This window comes from Siphateles boraxobius, unplaced genomic scaffold (assembly GCF_051911475.1).
Source record: "Siphateles boraxobius isolate OS27281-9 unplaced genomic scaffold, OSU_SipBor_1 5, whole genome shotgun sequence".
Lineage (NCBI taxonomy): Eukaryota > Metazoa > Chordata > Actinopteri > Cypriniformes > Leuciscidae > Siphateles > Siphateles boraxobius.
In genome coordinates, this window is record NW_027509141.1 from 25,972,237 (window position 1) to 25,993,328 (window position 21,092).

At 36.0% G+C, this 21,092-nt stretch overlaps 1 protein-coding gene across 2 annotated transcripts in view; it reads right to left on the reverse strand.

Annotated features, from left to right (window-relative positions):
• Window positions 1-6,047: 6,047 nt before the first annotated feature.
• phf2 (PHD finger protein 2) overlaps window positions 6,048-21,092 on the reverse strand; it is a 29,087-nt gene continuing 14,042 nt past the window's right edge. The window contains exons 10-22 of one of the 2 annotated variants that reach the window (XM_077203596.1): window positions 19,931-20,022; window positions 19,750-19,839; window positions 19,246-19,584; window positions 18,238-18,357; window positions 17,378-17,493; window positions 17,041-17,219; window positions 16,267-16,334; window positions 15,522-15,691; window positions 12,423-12,700; window positions 10,575-10,670; window positions 10,382-10,491; window positions 8,611-8,905; window positions 6,048-8,397 (exon numbers count right to left, since the gene is read on the reverse strand). In XM_077203596.1, the coding sequence (XP_077059711.1) occupies window positions 8,309-8,397; window positions 8,611-8,905; window positions 10,382-10,491; window positions 10,575-10,670; window positions 12,423-12,700; window positions 15,522-15,691; window positions 16,267-16,334; window positions 17,041-17,219; window positions 17,378-17,493; window positions 18,238-18,357; window positions 19,246-19,584; window positions 19,750-19,839; window positions 19,931-20,022 (2,042 nt within the window). In that variant the 3' untranslated portion in view covers window positions 6,048-8,308. Of the gene's footprint in view, window positions 8,398-8,610; window positions 8,906-10,381; window positions 10,492-10,574; window positions 10,671-12,422; window positions 12,722-15,521; window positions 15,692-16,266; window positions 16,335-17,040; window positions 17,220-17,377; window positions 17,494-18,237; window positions 18,358-19,245; window positions 19,585-19,749; window positions 19,840-19,930; window positions 20,023-21,092 lie in introns of both variants that reach the window. The other variant, XM_077203595.1, reaches the window with a different exon arrangement.

The following is a 21,092-nucleotide window of genomic DNA, read 5'->3' on the forward strand; positions in this document are numbered from 1 at the left end:
ATAAACTAACTCGATTCATTCTCCCATAGCCCGAAAGTGCAACTTAGCCGAATTTAACTGAGGCATTACAGCCGGCGGGCATGTGACCACATAATTTCTCCCCTAAATGCCCCCACACTTCCTCTCTGTGTTATCATTATGCCTCTCAATGAGACACTTGAAAGCCTCTGCCGTTCTGAGGCCGAAGTGCTGAACTCTGGAGCTGTTCGCACTGATTGGGCTTTTTCCAAATGAGGCCATGGTCTATATCAGGCCCGTTTGACGACATAACAAGCCTGGTAATATTCGAAGGAAATGCTGGGGGTCACAGAGCTCGCAGCCATTTGACCTTCAGGGTTCAGAGGGCAGAGAACCGAGGGGTGGCACATGGCAGAAAGAAAGCCCTAATGATTTAGATATCTGTTACACACTCAGCAGAAAGCCAATCTCCTCTTATTAAGCGTCTGCCCTGAGAGAGTCCAGCGTCTGTCCGCTAAATAATAAACCAAACTTTGTGGAGAGCGGGGCCAATTTTAAAGTGCATTTGAATCGGCATCACCAAAATGTCCTCTCAAATGACAGATAATGAAAGACAGTTGACCACCATCGGTGTGTGGTACGATGACGATTCGTATTCTTTCCCTTTAAAGGCCTATAGTTGGTATACAGTAGGTGGTGGAGGGAATGTCAAATATTATGGAAGATTATAGAGTCTTTTAGACACGTTTGTTTATTTGCCTTGCGCTCAAAGCACTCTTGCACTTCAGAGTTAAGGAGGGCGCTCAGCCTTTGTGGCTTCTGACAATGAGGGCTGTCACAGAAGTGGGATCAAGTGAGCATTTGCTAAAGTTCGGCTGAAAACAGCCCAGCTTGCAGATGCATGGAGTGGTGCTCAATTTCATCTAAATAATTTTGTACACATGAGCATCACAAAACCGTGTCCTTGGAAAAGACTTTCAAAAGCAATTTCCGTCTTGTACTACTGCATGTAAACAGAGTAATTGTATTTGGGAAACTCCCTGTGCCAGCTGAACACAATCCTTGCACAAACTTTTTTTTTTTTCTTTCTTCTTTTTTGCTGGGGCAGAATGGGATTAGAGTTTTAATTTCATGTATGATTATGATATCGAAAATGATAAGCAGAATATGTGTATCGTTAGATCTGGGGACAGATGATAGAGATGAGTATCACTCATTGCATTGAAAATTGAAGCATGATACTATGGACTTTTTTGGGAAATGTACAATATCCTAAATACTAGTTTTTTAAATTAACTTGTGGGTCAAACCGTTGTTATTTGGGGACACTGACTCTACTCTTAAGTTACAGCCCAAGTGTTTCCTTATGGTCATTGGGGTTGCTTACATAGAAAATGGCTGGTTTCATATGTATGGTAAAAGACCAGATGTTTGCATTTGCAAGCCTCAACCCTAAATTTGTTGCATCTGGCGCTGGGGTTCTCTGTTTATGCCGAACTGAAAGGTTGCGATTATAGATGTTTATTCACGTCACAAGGATTTGATCACACTACAGTGTGAAACACTTCACAACTGCTCATGTGAATGGGGGTCACAGAGAGTTTAAAGGCCTGATGGGAAAAGCTTATTGGCTAATGGAGGCATAGATATGCCCATTCATAAAGGTCTGGCAAAAAGTCTACAACATTCGTAACTTGTTTTCAGGTATCTTTTGCAGGTGGAATATTCCACTTCACGTGACCCACTTATTTATTCAGCTCTGGTACCCACACTTATGACCTCATAGCTAGTCCAACAGCTTTAAAACATCTCAGTATGTCAGATCACTTAGTTTTAACCTATTTGTGTCATCAGCGGTTATTGTATAGCAGGGGTCTTCAACCTTTTTCAGGCCAAGGCTTCTTATCCACTTGTTAAATACGGAGATGGAGCCGAGTCCACCTGTAACATATTGCATAAAACTGAGTATTGCAATTTAACCCTGACCTATAAAAACAGAAATTTAGTCCCATATTAATTAAGATACTGTATAATGCTAAGCATGTATTTATTTTCTTCCTATATAGGTACATATACCCCAAAGGTCAATACAATAAGTAATTAAGCTCACCAATGTAGTGAAATATTATTACAATATATATATATATATATTTAAAAATTTATTTAATTCCTGTAATGGCAAAGCTGAATTTTCAGCATCATTACTCAGTGTCACATGATCCTTCAGAAATCATTCTAATATGCAGATTTTTTGCCCGAGAAACCTTTTTTAGTAATATTTAGTGCTGAAAACAGTGGTGAAGCTTTACAATAAGGTTCCATTTGTTAACATTAACTACATTAGTTAACATGAACGAACATACTTCTAAAGTATTTATTAATCTTAGTGATTTTTCATTTAAACATACATTTACTAATGCACTAAATCAAAAGTTGTATGCTTTATTTAACAAATATTATTTAACAGATCTGAGCTTAGATGAACTAACAATGAATAGATGTATTTTTTATGGACCAACACTAACAAAGATAAATAAACACGGTAACAAATGTATTACTCATTGATAGTTAATTTTAGTTAATGCATTAACAAAGTTAACTAATGGGACATCACTGTAAAGCGTTACCAGAACAGTTATGCTGCTTTAAACCATAATACATCCATTATTTGAAATAGAAATCTTTTCTAACATTTTAAAAGTCTTTACTGTCAAAAACAGAAAAGAAAGAACAAATTCTTACTGAACAAACCTTTGAACTGAATATAGACACATGCACATAAAACAGAAACTCCCTAAAGTATTACTTCAGGGGCATCACTGGGACCTTGCTCCCCTCTGCAAAAATCTTCTTGAACCATGAGGAATGTAATTTCTAAGACCCTATACTGAGAGACTGAAGACCACCAATAACACACAGCGATGCCTGCATCACTGCTAGGCCACACAAAGACATGACTTACTCAAACATTCCAATGCAATTAAAGCATCTTCTGCATGGCACGTTTCACTGAACCACTGGGGGCTTGTTAATAAGACCGCAGGGCTTTTACTGAAATCACAGTGAAAGGCGGGCGGGCCGTTCACATCTGTGACCGCTACATATGATCACCATGAGATAAGCTCAAGTATGACACTCAGCAGATCCACCTGGACTCCCCTGACACCACAATTATAAAACCACTTGCCCTCCGAAAGACACCTAGAATTAATTCCTATTGGACTCAGAAATGATTTTAAGCCCAGTGACAGTGCTGTAAAACAGCTATAGACCTGAAGGGAAAAGGCTAAATAAAAATTGGCAAAAAGAATGTCTTCTAAACATCAGAAAATCTGTAGACATTGTCCTTATAAAAAGCTTAAAAACATATAAATAAAATAGTGTAAAAAAGTGTTTGATTACATCACCTGTACTGTTTCATCAGAACCAGTGTTGGAAGTTTTTACTTTCTCCAACACTGATCAGAACACTTTTAAAATATTAAACGCAATAATTTAAATCACAATCCGTATCCACTGCAAAACTGAACTTTAAATGATTTGTTTTGTTTTTTCAATGTAGCTGACGTGCCTGTTTTTTTCTCTAGGATTTTTTGGCGAGGAGAATGACCAGCATTGCTTTAGTCATCTGCCGTCCACAAGCTGAACAATAACACACACTCTAAGGACATCGGACAGATGTCCCTGTGGATGAAGAGTACATTTTAAATGTAAGTTTTGACTAATTCATATCTGCAAATTTATCCTATAACTGTGCATTTGGAAATACTACCAGTCAAAAGTTTGGACACAATTAATTAATGTTTCTTGTGCCCTTAAAAACTCCTTTTCTCCAAAATAATTGAAATTATTTTGAATAATTAAAATATAATTTTTTTTGTAAAAATGTATTTGCTAAAAACAATAAAACAATTAAATATATATTTTTTTACTAATAAATAAATGAAGTTTTGGGTATACTTTGTATTTTATTATAAGTATACGCAAAAAAATATTTATCTTTTAGTAAAAAAAAAAATATTTTATTGTTTTACTTTTTATACTTAAGTTGGATCAAATATTGAATGAAAAATGTTGTAATTATGCAAAGTTTCATATTTTTCATGAATTTACTTAATTAAAAAATGTGGATAGTTATAAAAAAAATAGATGTCTAAACTTTTTACTGTTAATGTAAGTTTTACAATTATTAAATAAGTAAAATACACGATAAATAAGTCACCCAACGTTTGTGAAATAGTCCAATGTATTAATAGATTGGTTTAAGCATAGCATTAAAAGATATTTGGCCTCAGAACCCATGAATAGAGATGTTAGGGTTTTCTGTTAATGTCCTATTTTACATACCTTTTATTGTTTTTTTGGGTAGCATTTTATTTTACCGTCCCCTTGTACATAATATGTAATTATTATAGTAATTGCAATAGCTGGGTAATAACTAGGTAATAACCCTGAACATACCCCTAACCCATGTAGTTACCTTATATTACCCAGTACTTTCTTAGGTAAGTGCACTTACTGTAAAATAAAGTGAAACTATTTTTTTTTTTAAAAGGGCTTAACCAAATCAGTCATACTCCATCTTTCTGAAATGGCACTGCTTTTTCTGATGTTAACTAACTGCTAAAACAATGTTTGCTAAACACTGCTGTGCACAGACAAACAAACTGGTGGCAGGAACAAGTTAGGCCTGATATACGAGCCTCTTCTGCAATTCCTCTCAGAGATAAACATCATTAATACGCTACAAAGTAGTTAGGGGGGACGTTGGGTGCTACTTTGGTTGGTTGGGGGGGGGGGGTCTACCGTGAGGCAATGAGCTGTGGCGTTCTCTGCGCCGTGTGGGATACGTGGCAGATGTCGATGACAAAATCTGCATTTTCATGTTGAGAGTGGAACCCTTCCACATACTCCAACAATAACAAATACCTACTCGAATATGGTTTTACCCTAAATTATTTGAAATGTATGTCATGCCGTTAAGATTTATGCGTTATCGTGCGTAACGTTAAAGACCAAAGGGAAGAAAGTAAACATAAAAAATGTGAAATTGGTTGAGGCCACATTTTTACAGTAATTGTTTGCTTATGGACAATTGTTTTTGAACTTTAGGCTATATTTGTCTATATTTCCTCTCCAAATTAGCTATAAAAAAAAGATCCTGCATTTTGTTTATAGCAGCTATTGTGATGTACATTCTATAGCATAACATTTATTTTGATAGTAAAAAAAACTGATGTCATAAGTGGAGCAGATGTACCTGCCAGCCCTTTCCACTGAGAAGCAAGCAACAGACGCATTTTCTGGGATTTCTATCTCCACCTGGTGGCTCTCTGCATGTTCACCTCCAATCCTCGTAAATCAGGTCAAGACTAGAGACGGTGAAAACGAGTCCTTGCTCTTAAAATCTATTGGAAGCCACTAGGAAGTAAAGAAAAAACACAAAGATAATTTACACAGAGCAAAGATATCATAAGTTCAGTAGTATACTACACACGTCCCTTTACACATACACACTGTTTCAAATAAAGCTCAGAGTGTATTTGAACTATACGTCAGAGTCCGGCGACACGAATAGAGTATTAACAGTGTTGACCTTGGCTTGGTTCATGAAAAATATTTGGTCGGAGTCGCCGGCTGGTGTTTTGGCTTTAGCTGTGTATTAAAGAACAAAAGCAAAAAGTGCAGCTCGGCTCCCAGTGGACAATGTGGTTCTAAATGGGGGGATTGTGTGCAAGTTGAGAGTTTCTCCAGGGCATCAGACCTGAATGGTACAGTAGCATGAGCCCATTTAAAAGTAATTACCACAGCATGTTCCAGGGAACGTGTGTAGCCCAGCCATTACATATGAATGGTGGAAGAACATGTTACCAAAACTGACTTTTGTGTGCCATTATGGCATGGGAACAGACTTCATATACATAATGACCAACTCATTGCATTTAGAAAAACAAAGTATGCATGGGGATGTTACTCCTAATACAAAAGGCTAAATATAAACGGCAAGAAAACAGGGCATTTCTGCAAACACATGACATGGATGTTAATTCAAAACATCTTTTGTGAGTCAGAAAACAGAGTGCACTACTACAAAAGTATCATTCACTGCCATGAAACAGTGGATGCATTTAATTGTTTGAACATATAAAAATAAACCACAACAAAGCAACACACATTTTGTACAAATAAAAACCTGAAATAGTTCCATTGTTTCGTTTCGGAAAGGTGGATACAAGATTTACATTGGTAACTAAAACACTGCGATTTATGAGCACAGTAAACCTGGTTAAGAATGTACATACTCTATTACCAAAATAAAACTCATGGCATGATGGTATGGATCTTTAAAATAGCTGCTTAATAATAATAACAGTAATAATGTAACATTTCGTATTGATGAGAGCAGTTGCACTTGATTTGATGAAAACAATGAAGACAAATTTTGCTAAGACAAAAAAAAAAAACAAGGAACTGTTGCCCACTGTTAATGATAGAAGTGTCCTAAGGGGCTCACAGACTGATAAACGATTTAAAACAAAACCTCTTAAGAATTATACAAGTATAAAAGGCTACAAACATTAATAAATTACATCACTGACACAGAAAACACTTCACAAGGTGCTAGTAAAATAACTTTTAAAATCCATCAGGGGTATTTTAGCTCAAATGTCAGGCTGGTCGTAGAAACGTTGATTTTTTTTTTCCTTATCCCCCATCATAAATGAATCATAATACACATGGTTTTCTGCATGTAAGGCCATATGAGAATAAATGTTACACTGTGTATTTTGTTCTCCAGGCAACACCTTTTGTCTAATGTAACAAAATGAAATGAAAACAAAACAATGGTTAAAAAAGTACAGCTATTGTGTATTTAACAAAAAAAAATGAAAAAGGTAATGACTATTTCTATATCTTTATATATATTTTTGTTTGTAATTAGCAAAAACTAGTAAAAATGTATAATGAAGTATTAAGGAAAAAAGGATACAAAAAGTAGTCATTTAAAAAGCTATATACAGGCTACATTCTACATACTGTACTGTGAAGCAATATAAATGCATATTTCATTCTAGGGTAATTGGTGCTGCCTGTGAAACAAACAGAAGAGAGAAAGTATCCCCATGTAGTGAAATGTCATGGATGAGGCTTATCATTAGTGCTAGAGATCCCATTTATGTAGTGTTTCGTTGCTTTTGGCAAGTGTTTTGTAACGTATAATGGAACCGTAATAAGAGCTACATTGTCAAATAATAAAATAATGCAAAAAACAGGATGATGTAAATCTAAATGTAGTATCAATGTCTAAAAATGACAAAACAATATAAATAAATATTTCAAAGATGTGGTAACAATTCTGTAAAAGTTTAGTTGTGACATTGTATTTCATGTGATACACTGAATTGCTAGAACAACAAGGGGAAATAATATATTTTAACCATGTAATTAAATGGAAATATGGTTTGTTATCGATATGCATGTTTAATGTTTTTCCCCACAAAAACACATTTTGCCTATATTTGTAATAAAAAAAACTAGTTGTCATTTTATAGTAGCTGTTGAGACAACATTACTAACAATATGAGTTCATATTTGTGCTTCACTGATGTTTTGTAAGTGCCTTCTGGCTTTCCTCAAGCTACCTATGACATGTACAATTATATTAGATCAATAAATATTATCTGTGATAGTGCTTAGCAAACAGAAAAGTACTTTTTCAGTTGTCCCGTATAGATAATGCATATAAAAATGCTTTTTTGCTTAAAGAAAAGTAAATTCCAAATGGGGGATTTTAAAATCACCCAGGCAGTTAGTGAAGATCATCTCTTTAGTAATACTTGTAAAAAAAAAAATAAAAAAAAAAAATAAAAATTATAATACAAAAGAAAGAAAAAAAATATTATTAATAATGATAAGCCACATCCAAAAAGCAGTAATGAACTTCTTGTTTGCGACCTTCCACTAACCCTTTCCCTCCCAAAACAATGCATGCAACTGGAATACATGCAAGGGATACTTTCTTTATCTTGGAATGACTGCTATGTTCTGTATCTTATAATATATTAGCAACCCCTGATAAACTGATAGCCATAGTAAAACAAGACAAATTCTTCTTACAAAATATTAATAGCAGGTATTCTGTACATTTTTAGTATCTGAAAGTTATAAAGTAAAAGAAGAGGCAAAAACCTATCTGAGCTATGTTCTTCTTAGAAATTGAAAACTTGTGGGATCCTGTTCGCTTTCCCGTCCGTTTCGGTCCTTGCTGCTATCATCCCGGCTCATCGAGGGGGGGAGGGGCCACGGGTCCATAAACATCAGGAGAAAGTCTGAGTCACCCATTGTCCATGTTACAGCAGGAGCTTGCCGTTACGATGAATCTTTAAGATTTTTCCGAGTCTCTGTTTGGCCGTTGCCATTCCTTTCTTTAGCCGCTTGGCTGTGGGCGAGAGACAAAGCAAAATGGTTAGCACATGCGACAACAACATCCTTTCGCATTGATACATTATTAAGCCACAGCTGTGTCAATAAATTATTAATGGCGCTGAAATTGCGACTCTCAGATTGGCCAGTGCAACATAAACAAACCTTTAAACATGAATTAATACTCATCATCACAAGAAGATCCTATTTATGTTTTGGCCAAAATCACCTTTGGCGTCCGTCGAGTTCCCACGTTCGACTTTTGCTGGCGGGACAGATGAGGTGTTCTGAGATGATGACGATGATGAAGGCCGCCTCTGACTGAGGAAGACTCCGGGCGCCATGGGTTGCGAGCCGCCGGCGGTTTTGCCCGTTCCAGTGCTGTACTCGTGGTCGGCCAGGTTGGTCTCGGAGTCTGGGGTGGGTTCTGGAGAGCTGCTGTCCTGAGAGAGTTTGTGAGGCTCCTCTACAGCCACTGGCTTCTTTTTGGTACTCTTTTTCTTCTTCTTAATCTTCTGCTCCTCCTGTAGCAAGAACTAGTTAGTAGGTTCATTTAGCTAAATCAGTCTTACAGATGTTTCTATGAAAATGGAAGCTATTAGAGAGGAGTCAGAATTTCTTTAACTGTAATGACACTCAAACTACATGAACTCCCACAAGTTTGGGAAAAACCTGATGGTCCTGTTCTCCAGCATGATTTGAAAATGATTCAAAGAGCATATTGTGCTTCAAAACACAAAGGAGTTCACGTGGACAATGTGCGGCCTTGAATAGTGCAGGACCTAAATATTTCTTAATTTTACATAAAAATCCTTGCAAGTACAAATGAGACATCCACAACATTTTTATGACATTTTTTTCCTCAGTATTTACTGGGGCTAACCTTTTTGTGGAAAAACATCTAATTGCGATTTTTAATTTTAAAATAAAATTTTATTTAGTTTTCTGCGCTACTTTGGAGGGCTACACAATTTGGCAAATTTAATTTTATTTGAGTGTAAAATTATTAAATATATTATTATTTTTAATTATTACTTTTATTACCAATTAAAAATATTAAACATATTTTACTTAAATTATATATATATATATGTGTATATATATATGTGTATATATATATATATATATATATATATATATATATATATATATATATATATATATATATATATATATACATATACATATATATATATATACATATACATCCTTTCGCATCAATACATTATTAAGCCACAGCTGTGTCAATATATTATTAATGGCGCTGAAATTACAGTATATAATTTAATTACAGTATATAATTACAGAATATTACAGTAAAATATAAAATAAGTAAAATAATATAATAATTTTCTTTTACAGTACAACTGTACAATTTCAAAACTAATACTGGCTGTCTTAATTTCTTCATTTTCAAATGTTAAACCAATTGAGGTTTTATTTTGGCAGAAAACCACAGCTTCTCTTTGTTGACAATAGCCGGTTTATAAGCGCTTCTCATTACAAGTTTGGGAAGATGGTTTGTGCACATTATAAGTGACCCAAACTCAGAGCAGATGCAGAGATGAGTTTATGTGGAGTAGAATTTACTGTGAACCACAGTGAAGACACTGAAAATACAGGATCATAAGCCTCTTGCAAAAAACAAAAAAAAAACACAGTGCAGCATTTCCCTCTGCTTGTATTTATTTAATTAATTTCCAGCCTCTATGACTTGATAATCACACTAAGATGATTTCGGGTTTATTTAAATTAATCGTGCATGCCCTAGAATATACTTCATTAAGAAGTAGAAAGTAATACAAAAAGGCCTATTTTTGCCTATAATTTCTGCAAATGCAGACAATCCCAAAATTGCTTAATACTAGCTGATTAAATAACCCAGCCAATGTGTCTGTTTGTCACAATTTCTTAATATCAGCTAATGTTTTTAAATTGATATGTAAACATTTGGCCATTGCACTGAATGAACCGCTTCATTATGAGCTTAAAGCGTTAACCTGATGAGACAATTTAGCTGCCGCAGCTGCCAGTCCTGTCTCTATGGACGCCACACGTGCCCCCTCCCGAGCTGGTCTCTCCTGTCGTGGTACAGTGGGCCCAACTCGTGCTGCAACAGTATGAATATAATCCCATGTGATTACATTTACATTAAAGTCAGACTCCCACCTGAGATTATAGACTTTGCACTACCTGTTGGACTATATGGAGTGTCATCTGTATTTTTCCTTTTTTTCGATCTCGATTTGAAAACTGGGTTGTCCTCTTCAGATTCCAGAGATGGATAAACTGAAAATTTTTTTTGAAAAAACCCCCCCCCCAGAAAAATACAAGATTAAAGGAAGCAAAAGTTAGCTGATTCTACAGATTCCACCATTTTAGTTTCCACTGGAACTTCTCTTTGTCTTGGAGTGCTATATGTACGGTCTAAAGTCATTAAAGAAAGCAATGTAAATATGTCGAAGCACATTACTTTTAAACACTGCTTATACATGAGAAACCACCCTATTTTTGCACTCCATAAACTACAGTGCTAAGTATTTTCTCATTGGACAGGATGTTAGCGTGACACAGATGCATGGCAGCTGTTCCTTGCCCTGCCTCGTCCAGCATGCACCTAGCTTCTTTGAACTCAACCACTCAGGAACACGCAATTTCCAACAATTAAATTATCAAGAAAAAGAAAAAAATGTTTACAGAAAGGAGGAATGCTTGTGTGCCTGATAAAACGCTCTCTTAGTGTGAGTCCAAACGGGAATGTGCGTGCTAGTAATGACTAATTAGGGTATCAGATCAAAAAGCATTTAAAACAACAGTTTAAAACTCATGCTAATGGATTATTAACAGGCTTCTAATGGTCTTGCTGTTCTTGGAAGGGGTTCACAAAAGCTATAAAAGAGACCATTCAAAAAGGGGGATTGAAAAGTTCTTGCTGAGAGTAAACACGCCTGTCCCTGTGCCGTGAATGAGAACCCTTAAGTCAAAATCAAACTCTAATCAGAACGCTGATGGAGCAGATTTACACTGTTTTGCTTTGCTCTAAGGGCACCTGGGCAATTCCAAGTCATCACAAAACATCCTTGACAAATTGTCTCAGAGGAACTAATTGGTCTAGATAATAGTGCAAACAAGCTATCCAAGATAAAGGAACGAGAGGACTACAATCTGTTCTCCAAGTGGGTTCTTAAAGGAATAGCTCACCCAAAAATGAAAACTCTGTTATCATTTACACACATGCGATAACTGAATGACTTTAATACTAGCAGAAAATAGACTAGACACATGACTGTGACATGCTTACTAGTATTCACCTCTGCTTGTAATTTGTGTATTTGGACTTATTTTATTACTGACTGTTCACTTGTTTTAAATAATGTGTGAACTGTATCATTTTGGCTAGTAGTTTTTGATGTAGTAGCTAAAGAAGAACTTCAAGTTAGCTTTAAGTAATAAATGAAATGCAAAGTTACCCCTCCCCCCCATATATATATATATATATATATATATATATATATATATTGTTTTTGTTTGCTGATGCGAAAAATAATCAAATCCGTGGATCAAAAAATGTAATGATCCGAACCATGAATTTTGTAATCTGTTCCACCACTAATGTTAATCAAACAACAAAAGACAAAGAAACAAAAACTCACTGCCCTTGACTGAATTACTTTTGTAGCTTTGATAAGAATCAGTGTACCTTTAATTCGTACACTGAAGACTAAGCAGTTTTAGTTTTACATTTGATTATTCAATTTCTGTTTCATACTTAAAGCAGTCGTATCGCATATCACATTATTTTACGGGTTATCGCATTTCAAATTTTTTCCCAACATCATGCAGCCCTGATTCAAACCTGTATGACTTAACTACTTCTGCATTTTGGGGTACAAACAACATGAAACCCCTTCCTAGTATGAACAATTTTTGACAAATTACATTTTTCAAAATATCTTTTGTGTTCCCCAGAAGATATCACTTATTTTTTTGGGGTGAATTATCGCTTTAAGCACAGTAAAAGAATCCATCTGAAGAACTTACCATAATCAGAATCCTTAAAGCATGCGTCCATGTGGTCCTGGTCATCATCGAACATGTCCGAACTGTCCACGCTGCTGCTCTTTTGCGTCTTTTTGGGCAAGCGTTTGGCTGGACGCTTGCTGTTCCCTCCTGCTCCGGCTGCGCCGCTCGGCTTCTTGCTGGCTGAGCTGCTGTGAGAGTTGTTCTTAGCTTGGCTATTGCTCCAGGATGGTTGCAGACAAGAGTCTGATGACTGCAGGTTAGCCATGGACAACATGCCCTGGATGGCCTCCTGTGTGCTGGGGGATGCAGGTGGCTGACTGTAAGTCCATCAATGAGAAATACACAACACACACGCACATTACTCCAAGTGTCAGTGGGAATGAGAAGCGATTCGAAATTTTAGGAAGTGAGTCGGGTGATGGGGAGCAATGAGAATGGAGATGGACACTTAAAGGTGAAGTGTATAATTTTTGCACCACTAGTGTAGCAGAAAGATTTCCCAGATGAACAGTCCCAAGCAGACGCCACTGGTCAAGTTAATGATGATAGATATATGTTTCAAACCTGCAAATTTAATTTATACTAAAACTCTGAATATCATGAAAAGCTATAAGCAAATAAAGCAGTATTTCCAGGCCAAATTATTCAAGCACATTTGAAGCACATTTATCAATTTAATATTAAGTAAATGTCTTTCCATTGAAACTAATTCTCAATTTTATATTTAGTAAATGTCTTTCCATTGCAACTAATTCTCATGTTTACTTTACTATTAATTAAAAAAATGCATGCAAAAATTTACATTTTAGTTGCATTATTACATTTTTATTTGCATCTTAGTGTTTCAATCCGGCATTTTTGGCAATATACCCCCAAAATTGTTGGGTTGTTATTAATTAAAACAAATTTATTAATTGAAATAACGATGAAAAAAATAAAATGATAAAAATTATGAAATTATAAATGTTGTCTTGTAGTAAAATAATTAAGACTGAAACAAATTTAAATTAAAACTAAATAGAAATATAAAAAATTACAAAAGCACATAAAAAAATTACTGGAAACTAAACTAAAAAACTAAAACTAAAAACTGAAAATATAAAAATAAAATATAATTTAAAATGTTGATAAATACTATAACAGTATAAATGAATACTAAAACAACACTGGAGATATCCCAAAATCTGCATAAAAATAGGATGGAAACCCAGTTTTCTAGGAAATACTAATAGTTTACTTATGGTTGACTGCATATTAAAAAATAGTAAATTTAAAAAAGTTGTATACAATATTGAAATATATGACGTATAACATTTTAATATTCAAAACATTACACATCACCTTTAACCCACCATAGAAATGGTTGATGTCAATCATGGCCAAAGAGCTTTTCCACTGGAGCTGATGTATGGCAATGTCATGTGGACTTGTTTAAATCTCAGGCATATTTAATCAACTGAACATGTAAAGCTAATGGGTGGGCCTGGAAAACTAACTTAAAAAAAATCCTAGTTAAGATTCAATCCAGGGTGTGTTATCAAAAGGCAAACCAAATTACCTGCATTAACAAGTCTGCTTTCATTCATACTGAACCTTCATTCAACCAACTGAACCTGTTCTGTCTTATAATCACATCTGTTCATTCAATAAACCACTAATCTGCACATCTCTCTCTTGCCTTTCTAATTTACCTGTCACTTAACATTCATTCCCCATAAAAAGTTAATTTCCTCATCATATAAATCTCTTTCATGTCACAAGAAGATTCTACCGTGTAAACTATAACTATTGTGTCCACATCTGCTTCTAAACTTGAGGTAACTAGCAGAAAAATACAGATTTAGCCAGTGCAGATTACCACCTATTAAGAGATTAACCAGTGAGGTGGAACAATGAGTCAAGAGCTTGTTTAATGTGGTCGCAACTGACTGGAGGCATTTCCTCCCCACAATCCTGCAGTCATATGTCAGGTTTACAAGCACAAAAAAAATAATTTGAGAAATTAACATATTTTAACCATGTTTTCCTTCTCATTTTGTGTTTGAGCTGATTTGCAGCTTTCAGCGCAGTGGAAATAGACCATCAAAAATGTGCCCAAAACAGCAAACAGTAAAATGAAGAGGAATGGCCTAAAGCTTTTGCTGTATTTGACAAATTAATAGTGTAGAGGGATTAAACAAATAATGGCAGCACATGTAAACTGCTTATAAAGAACCGTGCAAACTATTACTTTAGCCATTGTTCAACAGATGAAGAAACCCTGCGCTCGATGTGTTTACAGTGTGAAGTTTAAGAACTAACAGTTAAGCTAGAAATATGACGTGTTTTAATTCTTTAAGGGTCAGGAACATGCTTCATCATATAAATTGTATGTTCCCTATGGCCCTCAGCCAAACACAAAACATATCCATAATACATACTCTGCCACATTAGCGTGTGTAATGTACAAAACATACCACATGAATCATGAAAATGTATGAACTAGGGATGTGCACAAATGACCAGTCGATGGATTGTCTAAACAACTAGTTGCTTAAGGAAGCCTTGTATAATTACACTAGTTTAGGGTCATGTACACCAGATACTAGTCACGATTTTTCCCACAAGACACATTCTTGTGTTCAAAAACAGATGGACGGACCAAAACAGTATAGAACAGAATGCGAGGTCTCAAGCCATGTATTTTAAAACTGTTTTAACTCGGCTCAAGGGCAAAAGATGTTATCCTACATGTATTTACGCAATTAAAACATTGAAAAAATATAAAGCAGATATTCAAATCAACATTATGGAATAAGTATCTAGGACTTTTATTTCACAAAACTATCAAAGTCTACACAAAAACTAAAGGCTATGGATTATAATATGAAACTGAATATTAAAGGCGATGCTGCCCTAGAGGGGATGTTTCGCGGAAACCGTTTACCATCCTGATAGTCTCAGCATTCCAAAGTATACTATGTTAAAATTCTTTTGGAGAAGTTGCATCTCGAAATTATAATTTTTAAATATTAATGCTAAAACTAAAATAAAAGTAAATAACCTATTCAGCCTTATTAATTGACTTAGCTAACACATGCCTTTCAGACACCAGGATATGGATAACAATGTGCATACCTGTTGTTACTGTAGTCAATTCCGCCCACTTGTTTGCTGGCCTGTAGGAGATCCAGAATCCCAGCTGAACTGCCCCCTTTCTTCTTAGAGACCTTGGAGTTACGACCTTTGACCTCTGTCTTGGCCTCCGTGTCTATGTGGAGTGATTCCTCATCTGATGAATCTGGATTCTGAAATGGCAAGGGGAGGGGAGAAAAACTGACATGAAGTACATAATGTAAATGTATCAAAATATACACAAGAAGCTGATTGATTTGCATGAGCAATATTCATTCTGTATACAGGATTTTTCTTAGGTTTGTGAGTTTTTTTATTGGTATATCCTGTAGCCTTTTGTAACCCCTCACATAGTTCGCCTGCGGGCCTCTGTCATGATTAACTTTCTTGCTCTCATTTGATTCAGTCCACAGCTATTTCCTTCATCAGTTTTGAGGTGATATTTGGCTCCGTCTTGCAGCTCGCTCTCTTTGATTTGTGCCGTATGTTGGTTTAAGTCGGAACATTATGGGTGAATTATCGCAAGCCGAGAACATCAGCGCTGCAATGTTTTAAATGCATCCAGAAGGAATTAATCAGCTACTTCATGAAATAAAGATTGGAGATTTGAATTTTGTCCTAATGTCTTCCTGTTTACTGTCAAAATCAGTCTTTCAATGTTTTTAACCACTGTCTGATTAAAGAGAAATACTATGGATGTTCTGTTAAATAGCACTGGACCAGCACTATAAAAGGAGTTGATGCTTACCTTCGTGTCCGACGGTTGTAGCTTTGGCTTTTTCGATGGCAGAATGGGCTCTTTGATGTTTGATAAAACTGTAAATAACGTCAGATGTTCAAGATTATTCTCACATAGCATGAAATGAAAGATTTATTTTTTAACCAGTTAACCGACCAGTGTGTCTAATATAGGCAGGCCCACATGGAATCAGTGGCCATGGATTTTAACAATCTGAATGCCTGTCACTCACAAATTTCTACAAATGTGCCACCCAGGGACCAAACAAACACAAGCAAAACTAATTAAATTAAATGTATGGTGGCCAGTAACTTTATTAGGAAATGCAACTGCAACTTTACTATCAGAGGTTTATCTAGGATTTGATGTGGTGACAAATGTGAAATATTACTTGTGTCTGTATATCTGTAACACATTGACCTGAGCTGTTTGCTACTAATTCAATATTCATCATTCATAACAAAGCTAAACAATTCCACTGTTATTTGTACAAAAATTATTAAAACTATTAAAGTCAAATTTAAGATATTGCTTAATTTTGGACCTCACCCCCTGTGTGTTTGTTTATTATAGAGTTTGACTAATTTTATTATACTTTCAAATACGAATAAGACTGTAGTTTAAATCATTTTGTCGCCCAAAAATCAGTGTAATGACTTTAACAGAAGTCTACAGATTCCATCTGGGCCTGATTATAAAGTATATAATCATTTTTGCTTTCAAATTATGTTTTATTTAATCAGAAAATCACCCTGGCCCAGATCGCATATCATGAAGCCTTACAGGAAAAGTCTCTCTTGACTGCGTTCTTTTTCCTCCTGATTGGGAATTCGTCGATCTTAAGCTCCCCCTCATCAGAGACGTACTCGTACTCGTCTCTCACAGGCTTGGGCTTTTCTTCCTTAATATTCTGTATTGAGCCAAAAACACTCGAATTGGTCTGGGTCTTGAGCATCTTTGATCTGAGGAAACCAGATGAAAAGAACATTAGTTGTATTGACAGAAGAGAGCTTTTTTTTAGCATAAAATTGCTCAAAATTAGGGCTGTCGATCATATCAAAATATTTATTAAAATAGGCCTATTTAATAACGGAAATTTTAACTTTAATACTGCACTTACCCCAGCAACTTCTTATTCGACAATGAAAATGCAAATTTATTGTCTTTATGGCTGAGTAGACTTTTGTCAAATTTGTGCTCTTCTTCCATTTTCAATAACGAATCAGGTTTGCTGTTCTGCAAGATGAAAAGAAACACCAAACAATCATCAGTACTTTGAAACTCTTCCCATCTCATTCACTTCTCGGATCTTCTCTGTCAGCCGCGTCCACTGTGATCAGACGTCAAAGACTGAAGCCATTGCGGCTGATGACCTTGAAGACTATCTAGCAGAGACTTCTCTCCATCTGCAAATGTTTGGCGAGCGGCAAAGGAGCACTCGGATCAGGAGACTTGGAGCAACTACAAACATTCCTGGGCTGTTTGGCATTGAATTTTCCCCCTTGAACGAAAGCCCTGTAATGCCTTCCGTTCACCAGAATTAAGCTTTTCCTACAAAAGCCATCCCATGTTATCCAACAATAACGACACAACACGCTCATTTTGATAGTAGAAATGAAGGCATATGTAAATGCTTAGCTGGCATGTCTGGGATATGACATAGCATTATAGCATTAGGTAAACTCTGAGGCTGGGTAAAGGGTTCTGCTGCTTTGATGATCCCAGAACAGAGAGAGTGACTGAGCCGCAGAGTTATTTCTGCTGATTGCTTTGATCTAAAACGTGTAAATCACTTTCTGGATGATCCCAAAGCCCTGCTTGCTACTTTTCAACTTGTCGGGGTTTGATATTATTTGCGTGGAATTTCAAAGCCTCTCTCTAGCACTGATCTATGTTGCTATGGAGGAAGTCATTACGTTTGCATTACACAAGGTTATTCAGTACAAATGTGTCCTTACATTGTAAACCTAACAAACGTACCTTATATTTCCATTTGGCCTCCGTCTTGTTCTTATTATGCTCTCGAATCATCTCAAACTTTGCAACGTCATTCGGTTTACTCGTCTCTTTCTCCATAATACTCATCCCAGTTTTTAACAGCTGTGCAATGTGAGAGACAATAAAAAAAATTTTTTAAACGGATAAAAGTGCATACTGACAATTCTAAAGCAGGTTGATATATTTACAGTGACTTTATTCACAATAATTTTGCAAATGCAGTATCATATTTCATTTATGTTCAGTTCATTTTAATGAATAGATTCAAAATTCATTCAGAAATGTTTCTAGAAGTCTCTTTATGGCATTTTCCATTTATTAAAAATGCTTTGGAAAAAAATATACACTAACGTTCAAATGTTTGAGGTAAGTAAGATTTAATTTTGTAAAGAACTGAATACATTTAAGCAAGGATGCTGCTCTTTTAAACTTTCTATTCATCAAATGAAAAAAGATAATTTGTTTTCATTAAAATATTAAACTATTTTCAACATTGATAATAATAAGAAATGTTTACGGAGCACCCAATCAGCATATTACAATGACTTCTTAAGGAACGAACATATGACACTGAAGACTGATGCTGAAGAACACCGCTTTGCCATGTTATTTTAAAATATATTAAAAAAGAAAACAATTAATATATAAATTATAATTAAAAAGTATTAGATAAATTAAAATAAATGTATCAAATAAAAAAATAAAAAAAATAAATGTAGCCTTCTTTCAAAATTGTAAAAAAAATTACCGATCCCAAACTTTAAAAGGGTAGTGTATGTAGGAAAATATGGCTGTTTATGTGCATATAAATGGAAATTATCATTATTTGCTACTATTTTTTGCCTTGAATATTTTTTTTATCAAGATTTCTTTTTGCATTTTACTTCTTATTTTGATGGATGTTCAGTGGAAATTATAATCCACCCTTTTAAGTCATTTCATACGCATAAACAATTTATATTGAATATTATACGGATGAAAAAACATTACTTTTTTGGGCTGGTCCATCTTGTTCAGGATGTCCTTTGCATGGGATTCAAGAGCTGCCAGACTCGAGGGCTTTTTCTCAGGTAAAATACCTTCTTTTGCTTTCTTCCCTTTCTTTTTGCCACCTTCTTTTATTTTGGGTTCCTTCGGTGGTTTGGGTGCCTTGGGCATTTTGGGAGGTTTGGGTGGCTTTGTGGCTTTCTTCCTTGCTGGCTTATCTCGTGGTGGGGAGGAGATGTGTGCGGGGGACGTGGGCTCTTCTGGTTCTGATGGAGCAGACGGGGGTTCCTCAGCTGGGGGCTTTGAGTTGCTGGGTTCGCTCTTTATGGCTTTTGTTGCATTCTGAGTAAAAGACACAGTGAAGAAGTTGTCAACCATTACTGATTCTGGCAATAGCTGATTGAACATGTACAAAAACATTTTACATAATAAAAATCAAGATCATATCTAAATAAATGAGAGTAAAGACATTCAACAAAAGTCTCCAACGACTTCGCAGTGTCTCACCTCAGAAATCCGAATCTCTTTGGCAAGGTCTTTAATGAGCTGTGCTGGCTTCATGTTTTCTGGAAGCTCGTCCTCATGCTCTAAAAGAGCCTTTGGAAAAAGACAAAAGACGAGAGTCAGTCAACTAACCTATCATTTAAATCAGTGAAACTAGAGGATATCGAAAATGTCGAATATTTACCTGTTTTTTAGTCCACGATCTGAATGCTCCATTGACAATTTTGGCACCATGTACCAAGTAAGGAGGTGGCTGCTTGTTCGCCTTGTGCAAACCTGCAAAATGTTTAGGAAATTTTGCATCAGAGTCCATTATTCCCATCTGGATCCAAAGACTCAACTAGTTCCCTATTAGTAACATAAGATCCTCTCTAGAAAGGGCTGTTTTCTAAATAGGCAAATTGATGAAAGGTCTAACGTTCCTTAAATCATTAACAGCAATGGCTAAGACCATGGTCAGCCTGTCAGAAATGCTCAGAGCATGAAACTCACCGAAAGAAGGGTGTGGGGTCTGGGGTGGGGGGGGCATTGGCAGACAAAAATGGACTACATTTTCAACCTGACCCATTACTGTTCAATAACAAAGCCCATTCATATATCAAACTGATTACTTCAATTCCAAAGGGGCCTAAAAACAGTCATGTGCAGTCATGGGCGGTTTTTTGGAGTGCCGGTTTCAACATTGATTACATTGGACTGGATACACAGCCACTACAGGAAATATATTCCACACTGCATTTAAATGAATAACATGAACATAAAGTGAAAGCTGAAACAGTGAAACGAGAAGGGAAGCAATAGAGCTGGCGGTGGCCCAGTCGGCCTGCTGGGCCTGGAGCCAAGGTCTTTTTTTCCTCTACCTGGAGTCACACACGAGAGTTGAACCCTTGAAAAGATGACCTTGAAAGCTGATTCCCCCATCTGAACGTCAGATAGCTTGGAGACCAACTGCGGCCCTTTTTTGCAATGTGCGCGCTACAGCAATCTGGCAAAATTAAGTAACGTGACGGGGGGAAAATGGTGGAAATATAAACACGCAGTCCAAGGCCAGATGAGGGGAGTTTAAACACCAGGTTGTAATGGAGCAAGCGATTCTGCCTTTTGAAGCTAATCATCTGTGAACTCCGCGATGCACCGATGTAATGACTGCAATAATACGCCGGGCATCCAGACCCTCCTCATCTGCTCAGCAGGCCCCTTCCAGGATCACGCACGAAGCGAGCGAGAAGGAAGTCATTTGAGTCTACCTTACGACATTAGATCTTTTTATTTCCAGTCCCAAAGTTCACTATTACGGATAAATCTCCATCTAGTAGGATGGAGAGGCAATTTTCGAAAGCAAAACC